This window comes from Semicossyphus pulcher, unplaced genomic scaffold, assembly GCF_022749685.1.
Source record: "Semicossyphus pulcher isolate SPU_LCO1_2020_fin unplaced genomic scaffold, fSemPul1.0.p SCAF_25, whole genome shotgun sequence".
NCBI classification, from domain to species: Eukaryota; Metazoa; Chordata; class Actinopteri; order Labriformes; family Labridae; genus Semicossyphus; species Semicossyphus pulcher.
The window spans coordinates 5,321,175-5,330,916 of record NW_027211699.1 but is presented as its reverse complement, the minus strand read 5'-3'; the positions used below and the strand labels follow the sequence as shown (position 1 = coordinate 5,330,916).

Sequence of the window (9,742 nt, the reverse complement as noted above, 5' to 3'; positions counted from 1 at the left end):
CCTCAAGTCTCGGGCTGTTTTTATAACGGAGACACGCAGCTCCACCTCCACTTAGACACTCCCTCGACAGGTTTCCTCTTACTGCTGCAGAAATGTTGCATCATTTCAAGAAAGCTTCACGTCAGCTAAAAGTTGCTCTTAAATTAGTGATTAAGAACATTTGATAGGTCAATTAAGGCCTCTGCAACCTGTGGTCTGATGTTACTCAGTAGGCAGACATTTACTTAATTAATGTTCTGAAGTACAAATTTGTATTTGATTCTTTGTGCTTCCACTCCACCAATTATTAGAGTTAAATACTCCATTAATATGACAGTTAAGTTACATACAATTTAAGATTTTTCACAAAAAAAAAAGAAGCTAATATCTAGTAAATGTAACTACCTAACAGTTTATACAGGTGCTTAAAAGATAATTGGTAAATAGATTTGTTGAAAATGTATCAGCAATAGTTTCATGTCACAAAATAATGTAAAACACTAACAGTTTCACTAAACAGTTTCTGAATTCTTGCTCATTATTATCACACAGCTGCACGACTGTGTTTAGTCTCTGCCATATAAAACAGAACGCATATAATATATGTTTTAGAATAAGCACTGACTGAGTCTGACCTTCATTTGTGCAGCAGATCAGAGCGACATTGCTGTTTTGTTTATCAGCAGCTGCCATAGTCTCACAGCCCTGACCTGATTCAGTGTCTCTGTTTGTGCACATGACCTCGTTGAAAAGCAGTCCAATGTTTGGGGGCGTTGTTATCTCACTGTTCAAACACCTTGTGACATTTCCTTCCATAACAAACTTTGGACGGAGTAAACGTGTGCACAGATAACTTACAGGTTCATCTTACTGCTTTCTTGTAATTATTAAGTGGGTTTTATTTGAATTATTTAATGCATTTTATCTATTGTATTTTCATTTTTTGTATAGATATAGATTAAGTTTTTTAAACTTATTTTCGCTTTTATTACCAATTTGGGTTTAGTTTTAGTTTCTATCTTTCCATCCCAGTTTTTATGTCTTTTCTGTCCATTTTCATGTGACGCACTTTAAGCTGCATTTCTTAAATGAAAGGTGCTATTTAAAAAAAAAAAGTATCATATCTTATATCTTAATTATCATTTTTATAACATTACTTTTATCGTTTGTCAGTATTGATTCCCTGAAGAAAATATGTTTAATTTCAATAATAGTTTTTAGAGTTATAAAGACAAATAAACTTAATCATCTTAAGACAAACATCTAATTAACTTTGCTGACTAACTGTACTGCATACAAAAGCCCTGTCACTTTTCTTAAGCTGAAAATAAAGAACATTTTGTGAGTAATTTTTCATCACAGGTTTATTAAAACATATAACAATAACTCTTCTTAATGTTACAAAAATGAAACCAGGTTTGGATTCATTCAGCATGTGTAACACGTCTGTTTTTAGCCAGATGACACAATTGGAATTCATCATAAGAAAGTAAACGTTGCCTAGAGCAGCTTGAACACAAACACTGCCTATAACAGAAAAAGGGAAAAGCAGTGTCAAGCTCACATCATCATCTCTCTGTAATTACTGCCTTCACATCCTCCATCATCTGATGGTAAAACACACTCCGAATGTCACGGTGAGTCACAAGAGCTCCGGTTACAGTCAGTCACCGCACTGTTCAGCAGAGCTGGAAGTCATTTAGTGCAGCGGAAAAAATTCACCATGGGGGAGTAAGAGATCAAATTAAGTGGAATAAAACATACTGCCAAAGTTCAAGACAACTTAAAAACAAGGAGGGTTCATGTAGCTAAAGTGTCACAGTGAAAGTACAAAAGTATTCTCAGCTTTTGCAGTTAAATCCTCAAAAGCCTGAAGCTGTCAGATGAACGCAGTGAAGCAAAAAGTAACTAAACTTTAAGCACATAATATTTGTACAGTACAGTATCTGAGTCATGAATCATGTGCCTGTCTGAGTGTATGTATCATCATCTCATGACTTTCTTATTTACTCTTAATGCGTCATAGTTCACTTCAGACTGCAGCTCAGAATCTATCTCTTCTGTAGAGTCCTTCAGCGAAAGTCTCCCTACGAGGGCGACCTGACTGTTTGTAGGCAGAAAAAGACGTTTGAAGAGGACGTACTGTTCAGAGAGAGAGGGAAGTGAAGCTCGGGCACGTCTCACTGCCTCATAAACACAGCCTTCAGTCCCAGAGAGAGAGAAAACAAGCCGAGGAGGAGGCGTTTTATAACCACCCGCCTCCTGCTTATTTCTGCTGTTTTATGAAAACACAGCATGAGCTTTTTAGTGTTCTGATTTAAGAATATTTGCCCTGAGCTGCGGTTGTTTTGTCATGTAAATCTGCACTTTATAAGTCTTGTTTTTGTCTCTCCTCGTCCAGCAGTGATGGGACGCAGCACAGTAAATATTTGCAGAAATATGAGCCAACCCGTCTGAGCTGTGAACGTGTGCCTTTAGAAACTTGGCGTGTAACACACCCAGTGTATAAACAGTGCTGTTAACCAGGTTGCAGATAAGATATCAATAACTCACTGTGTCAGCTTACAAGATGCATTTAAACCTGGTTTTAAATAGGCCATTCATGCTTAATGATTCATAGCTCACGTTGTGCCATGGGGCTGATAATCAACCTGGTCTTAATTCATATAACTCCCCAACACTGGGAACGTTTCCCCCTGGTGCTCCGCTGCTGTAGATGTGTCCTCTTAGATTAATCTATAATAAGTCAAACATAATGCAGTGCATTAATGGGTGTCCTTTCCTTAAAAAAAAGCTAGTGCCGTGCAGTAGCTAATGGGGGCCCTTCCAGGCTAGAAGCGAAATGCAGTAGTCCTTCCAGTGGAAATAACAAGATGCAGTGCAGTGAACTAGTGAGTGTTCTTCCATTGGAGAAAATGTGATGCAGTGCAGTGAACTAACGGATACCCTTTCAGTTGAAAAAACATGATGCAGTGCAGTGAACTAATGGGCGTCCTTCCAGTGAAATAAATGAGATGCAGTGCAGTGAACTAACAGATGCCCTTTTGGTGGAGAAAATATGATGCAGTGCAGTGAACTAATGGGAGTCCTCCCAGTGAAATAAATGTGATGCAGTGCAGTGAACCAATTGGTGTCCTTCCATTGGAGAAAACATGATGCAGTGCAATGAACTAACAAGTGTCCTTCCAGTGGAAAAATACGATGCAGTGCAGTGAACTAATGGGTATCCCCCCAGGGATAAATACTTCTCATTCTGATGATGCAGTGCAGTGTGCAGGGTGCTCTTCATTTGGAGATAACCTGATGCAGTGCAGCAAACAACAAATGGATAACCTTTAAGTGGAGAAAATGTAATGTAGGGGAGTGATGGATGTTCTTCCAGTGGAGAAAACATGATGCAGTGCAGTTGCAGTACATGACAGTATATGACAGTACATGCAGTATATGATATAAAGATGCGCAGTGCAGTATCTAGGTGTACTTTCATTAAAGAAAATGTGATGCACACGTTGCCCAGGGAGAAAATGTGATGCAGTGCTTTTCAGGCAGAGAAAAACTGCACTTGACTAATGAGTACAGTTCCAATGAGGAGGGCAACTAGAGAGAGTAACATATCTGCTGCCATAGATGCTGGAAAATGGTTGGTCTCTACCTGCCTCTGAATAGTTAAACAGTTAATAGATCCCTGTGTATTTTTTATTACAGAAGTTTAGTTGTATGCTTTAAATCTGGGTTAAACATAAAGCAGTTTTAATCTTAATGAGTGGTTTAAGATGAATGTCTTTAAACTATGAAGCTGTGTGCAGGACTATATTTGGCCAGGAGCTGTGAGTCTTGTTTTCACCTGCTTACCCTAAGAAATAATCCTTCACATAAACACCAGTAAACGACTCCAGTTTTTACACAGATTAAAAAACAATTTAATGTGTTAAACAGTGAGCTTTGGACAATTTGCTTTCTTTTGAGTGAGCCAAATACTGCAGTTGGTTTATGGAGCACAGAATGGTTTGTGTCTGATCTGCTGCTCTGTTATGAATTGTCCTGACCTCACAGATGGTCTGGGATCAGGTCTGCTCACTTTCCCCAAAGTCAAAACTAAATCTGGACAAGAAGCTTTTGATTTTTATGTTCTGTATTATCTGAAACAAAATCCAAGAAAACATTAGATTGTGTCAGACTCTCAGCTCCTTTAAATCCACACTACAGATTATCCTGTTTGAAAGCCTGATTGTATTTTATTACGTGGCTAGTCTGACTTTTATTGGTGTACTGAAAATATTTTGTATATCCATGTCCAAAAATCCACCAACAGCTAAGGTTTATGAGCTTGTCGGGCTTAACTGTTGATTCATAAACACACTGTTGTCAGTTTTAGGCATGGGCATCGTATCAGACATTGGCAGACGTTAATCATTAGTTCACAGGATGTTTATCTGCCGACAAAGTATGATGATAGCACAGTTTGTACATGACATCTGGCACAGGCCAAAGTCTTCTGAGGTTCTTGTGCAAAGACTTAAAAATAGGCTTTCATTCAGAGCTTGTATTTCCCCTGTGATCTTTATATCTCCTCCTTCAGGCCGGAACAAGTTAATCAGCAGATATTTATTCTTCTAAGTTTTGACCTGAGGCCATCATGTTGACTTGACCTTCATCTACTAATCTTTGTACTTAAGGGCGACCGGCTGCAGACTAAATTGGTGAGATCTGCAGTGTAATGCAGGAAAATATGCAGAGCAGATATGTGAGGTTGAATGCTCTGACTTAATATCAGACTTTAAATGCACTAAATAGACACTGTAGGAAAATAATAGGACAATAATTACTAGCATTCAACAAACATATAGTATGTTATCTAAAGAGCCCATTAGGCACTTCAGAGCAAATTTTACTATGTTCATCACTTTAGTCTTTTGAATTGTTAAAGTAGAGCTAATATTTATTTATTGCAAGCTTATAAATGTCCCCTTTGTCTTATCCTAAACCTATAATAATACATTATATTTTTGTTGACTTTATTTGGTATTATTATTATGAATCTAAGACAACTGAAATAGTCAAGTAAAATACAAGTATTTAAAATTTCAAATACATTGCTTGTAAAAGTACCGTAAAGGTATTACCTTTACTGTTATATGACTTGGGTGAGTAACATTATTTTCGTGATCTGTGTCGAACCTGCAGCTCCCCGCTCCGCCCAGCAGGTGGCGGTGTCTTAAACTGGTTGGTTTACCAGTATCCGTAAATACCACAGAAGAAGAAGAAGCTATCCGCGTCGTTAGCAAGTCGACAATAAATAAATAGAAAAACTAACACGGTAAGGGCTGTTACATGTTGCGTTGTATAAACGATTAAGCATATTGTGTACATTAAGCTATAAATGTGGAAACGCATAATGTTTTTTAGCATGAACACGAATTGTGTAGCTAACAGCCTAGCATACATTAGCGAAACAAACCACTTGCTAACCCAGTCAGCTAGCACGTAAGGGACTGTAACTTTACCTCGACTCATTGATAACCGTTACTAAGGTAACATGAATAATTTAGCTAACCTTAATTAATCAATGTTGTGTTTTTTCCCCTGCAGTCTAAGTCCAAAGTGCTGTAGCTTTAGTGGCAATACGAGCAATATTCTACCAGTCAAGAATCGTAGACAGAACTCCATTCAGAAATCTGTCAATTCTGTGACGCTTTGTTATTAGGGACGAATGGAAACTAGTAGATCATCAGTTAAGATCTGTGGGGTCCACTTTTTTATCCGGCGCCTATTTGTTTTATTTTAATACAGGGTAAAAAAAATGTATACATCATTTGTTCTTTTGCTGCTCTCTGTTCCTACGCTGTATTTCTTTCCAAAACCGCCCCTTGCCATGAAAAGTAAAGCTTTTTTAATTGAGTTTTGTATATTACACTGTTCTGACAACACTCTATCTGAATGCTAGTCTTTCAGACTTCAAAACATGTCAGCCGATACCAAGATTGCAGAGCTGCTCACAGAGCTCCATCAGCTCATCAAACAGACCCAGGTGAGTTAGAGCACATTAGTTAATATTATCACACAGATTAAAATTGATTAGGATATGTGAAGCTATCTCAGTGTAATTTATATCCAATTAATCACCATGTATCCCTTTTTAGGAGGAGAGGTCCAGAAGTGAACACAATCTGCTCAACATTCAGAAAACACACGAGAGGATGCAGACAGAAAACAAAAGTAATAACATTATATATATATATATATATATATATATATATATATATATATATATATATATATATAAAAAACTCTTTTTACAGTGTTTAAACCATGGTGTGAGGACTGGATGTCTTCCTCACACCAACACATGCACAGTTTTTAGATGTTTTCTCTTTTCCGAAAATAAACGTAAAACTGATACGTTTCTTTTCTGAGTCGAGTCTTTTGTTTTGTTACTCTTCAGCTTCCCCGTACTACCGGACAAAGCTGAGGGGTCTGTACACAACTGCCAAAGCAGATGCTGAGGCAGAGTGCAGGTGAGAAGCCACAAACTCACTTTTCTTTAAAGTTTCTGTTTCTGTTCTACTTGTAACTCTGTTCACATTATTCTTTTATCTCTTACAGCATCCTGCGCCATGCTCTTGATAAAATAGCAGAGATCAAGTCTTTGTTGGAGGAAAGGCGAATAGGTAAGTCTGTGATGAAGAGATACATTATGCTGATAAAGTTTCTGCATCTTGTGTTGCTTAATTTGAAGACATTCAGATTTGAATGTTTTGTTGTTGTTGTTGTTTTTGCAGCTGCTAAGATGGCGGGAGTTTACAGCGACAGCGACCCTCCCAGGAAGACAATGAGGCGAGGCGTCCTGATGACGCTCCTCCAGCAGTCGGCCATGACGCTCCCTCTGTGGATTGGCAAGCCTGGGGAGAGGTAGCTGCTGAGAAGTTTCACTTTTAGTAGTCCTTAGTCATTTATCACTGTCTCAGTCATAATTTTCTTCCCCAACAAGGACTGATCATGAGCCTTAAACTACTTATTTTTGGCATAATGTTGACATTTTAACATGTGGCTCGGTGGGAATTGAATCTGTTTTGGAACGGTCACTTGAGGAACTGAAGTTTTTGGCACTTCACCGTGGCTTCAATTCCCACCCTGGGAGGCTTGGGCACAACCCACTCCACAGAAAAGCAGCAGAAACAGATGCATCATAATTTCATGCAATTGTCTCGAGGTGCTTCTTTGCACACACAGGAACTGAAACACCTGCTGAAGTACTTGCATGATGCATAACTTATGCTAACTGTTTAACTGTCTATGGACTGTGTCGCCCTCTGTATCAGCCCCCCTCCTCTGTGCGGGGCGACTCCTGCCAGCAGCGACTACGTGGCCAAACAGGGCGACAAAGTGGCAGCGAGGGTAAAGGCGGTGGACGGAGACGAGCAGTGGATCCTGGCTGAGGTGGTCAGCTACAACCACTCCACCAACAAGTGAGAACATTACACACACCATAACTCTGTCCTCACACTTAAGGATGTAAAATACTCAAAAAATCAAAGCTGATCTGACTCTTTAATCCTCCATCCAGGTATGAAGTTGACGACATTGATGAGGAAGGCAAAGAGTGAGTACATATTTATACATCTTGTTGACAAGTTGAACAGTAAGGTGCAGTTTGCTAAATATCAAATGTACACAAAAAATGAAGGAATGCTGCCACCCTGCTGTCCACAGGGTTCCTGTGCAGTATTAAATTGATTTTAGCAATGTCGAGCCAACCGCTTCCAGCCTCCAAATCTGACGATCCAAACAAACTTCTCTGAAAAGTGTTTGTGTGTGTGTGTGATCAGGAGACACACTCTAAGCAGACGGCGGATCATCCCTCTGCCTCAGTGGAAGGCCAACCCAGAGACGGACCCCGAGGCCCTGTTCAGTAAGGACCAGCTGGTGCTGGCCCTCTACCCCCAGACCACCTGCTTCTACCGGGCTCTCATCCACACACCCCCACACAGGGTGAGGCTCGGCACTCAGCTCAGAATAATTTGGGATGCAATTATCAAAACACAGTAAAATGAAAGTTGGATGTAAACTGAGAGTTGGATGTAAACTGAAAGTTGGATGAGCATGTCTATGGAAGCCCAGTAATACCCAAATCCTCACTGCTGCATAGCTGATTTAAGGTTAGATAAGGTTGGAAATTGGCTGAATGTGCCTTTAACTGATGAATGCAACTTAAAACAGCTGATGTGGGGAAGGCGGGGCTTAACCTCTTTTAAAGGATTTTGAAGGCGGGTGTGACAAAAAAGGTTTAAGGAGCAAATTTCCCTCTTTGATATGGGTCCAGGGCCGATCATTAGCTGATACATCACCCATATTCGTCTCTTCTAACACAACTGTTAAAAACCACCAGCCAGGAGACGACATCACACTGCAGGAGCCGCCGCACTAACTTGAGCATGTGTTTGTTTGCAGCCTCAGGACGACTACTCAGTGCTGTTTGAGGACACGTCGTACGCCGACGGTTACTCCCCTCCGCTGAACGTGGCTCAGCGGTACGTGGTCGCCTGCAAAGAGAACAAGAAGAAGTAATCGACGACTGGATTCCAAAAACACACTGAGGGACGACGTCTGCTTTAGAGCATTTCTACGTGCTTTCCATTTTACTTTGAAATTATGTTTAGATCTGTTTAAATCTAGAATAAACCTCCCAGGAACACACAATGTTTGTGTGTCAAACAGATCTACGATTTCAGTCAGAATAGTGTCTGCGTTGGACAAAATCACAGCCAAGTCACTGAGAAGTCTGACAATGCACTGCATAAAGATGGGCTCCATTAACTATTAAAACTTTGGAGAAACGTTCTTTGTGGGGCAATTTAACACTTTGAGGTCACCTTTTGATCACCTTCCCACAGCGCTGGTATTTTATAATTCCCTCTATGTTCATGGATTTGTATGTTGATTTTTTTTGTAAAGTTCCTGTAAAGATGTTCGAGGGCCTGAATTGTATATTTTTTATGTCAAGTTTTAATGTTTATTCTGTGAAACAAAAACTTAAAGACCAGATTTGAAGACTGTTTTTATGCTTCTCTGTTTAGTCTCTTATTCTCCAGACACACTCAATATTGCAGCTGGTAAAGATGGGACTACTTACTTCACCCTTCTTTCCCCCTGAGGGACAATGAAAGTACTATGATAATGCAACATACTTACTTACTATAGGTATAGTACTTTACAGCGGTGAAGTTAGTTTTAAGTTGGATATTTGATAGCCATTCACTCGGGAGCCAGCAGCGCAGAAAAAGTAGTCTTTAAACTAGAGACTGGACATTGTTATCAAAGATTCACTTTATAACAATAGACCAAGTGCTGTGTTTTGATGCAGACATGGTAGATTAGATTAGATTAGACATAAACACTAAAATAAAATATAATGCGCTGTGTCCTATTTGTTCAATTGAGTATAGGTATCTGGCATTGATTTGAATCCGCAAGGTCACATGACCTGGAAGCTATTGAAAAAGAGTATTTTTTTTAGAGATATTAATTAAACATTTTTAAAAAAGCAAGAGAATGAAATATAATGAGGTGTGTATTTGTACAATTGAGTATTAACGCCAGACATCTATTTCAGGACACTGGGTCACATGACACGAAAGCTATTGTAAAAAAAACTTTTATTTTAAAATATGATAATATTATAATATTATTATATAGTATTTTTGAATCCTAATTTTTATTAAGGCAATGGAAATATTTATTTTTTAAAAACAGTTTTGTGTCCATT

General features: G+C 39.0%; 1 protein-coding gene across 2 annotated transcripts; it reads left to right on the top strand.

Moving 5' to 3' along the window:
• Positions 1-5,211: 5,211 nt before the first annotated feature.
• Positions 5,212-9,034, top strand: sgf29 (SAGA complex associated factor 29). 2 transcript variants are annotated; one of them, XM_069676190.1, is made up of 10 exons: positions 5,212-5,296; positions 5,924-6,007; positions 6,120-6,195; positions 6,422-6,494; positions 6,583-6,647; positions 6,759-6,888; positions 7,299-7,445; positions 7,544-7,579; positions 7,806-7,968; positions 8,428-9,034. In XM_069676190.1, exons 2-10 carry the CDS (start codon positions 5,942-5,944, stop codon positions 8,542-8,544), a joined length of 873 nt encoding a protein of 290 aa, XP_069532291.1. In that variant the 5' UTR covers positions 5,212-5,296; positions 5,924-5,941; the 3' UTR covers positions 8,545-9,034. The 2 variants fall into 2 exon arrangements, with proteins under 2 accessions (XP_069532291.1, XP_069532292.1); XM_069676191.1 differs by lacking the exon at positions 5,212-5,296 and adding an exon at positions 5,672-5,770.
• The last annotated feature ends 708 nt before the right edge of the window (positions 9,035-9,742 follow it).

Excerpts from the sequence above, each read along its gene's own strand:
- sgf29 (XM_069676190.1), top strand. The coding sequence starts at position 5,942 with ATGTCAGCCGATACCAAGATTGCAGAGCTGCTCACAGAGCTCCATCAG. Across the intron at positions 6,495-6,582 it reads GATGCTGAGGCAGAGTGCAG|CATCCTGCGCCATGCTCTTG; the intron begins GTGAGAAGCCAC and ends TATCTCTTACAG. Across the intron at positions 6,648-6,758 it reads GTTGGAGGAAAGGCGAATAG|CTGCTAAGATGGCGGGAGTT; the intron begins GTAAGTCTGTGA and ends TTGTTTTTGCAG.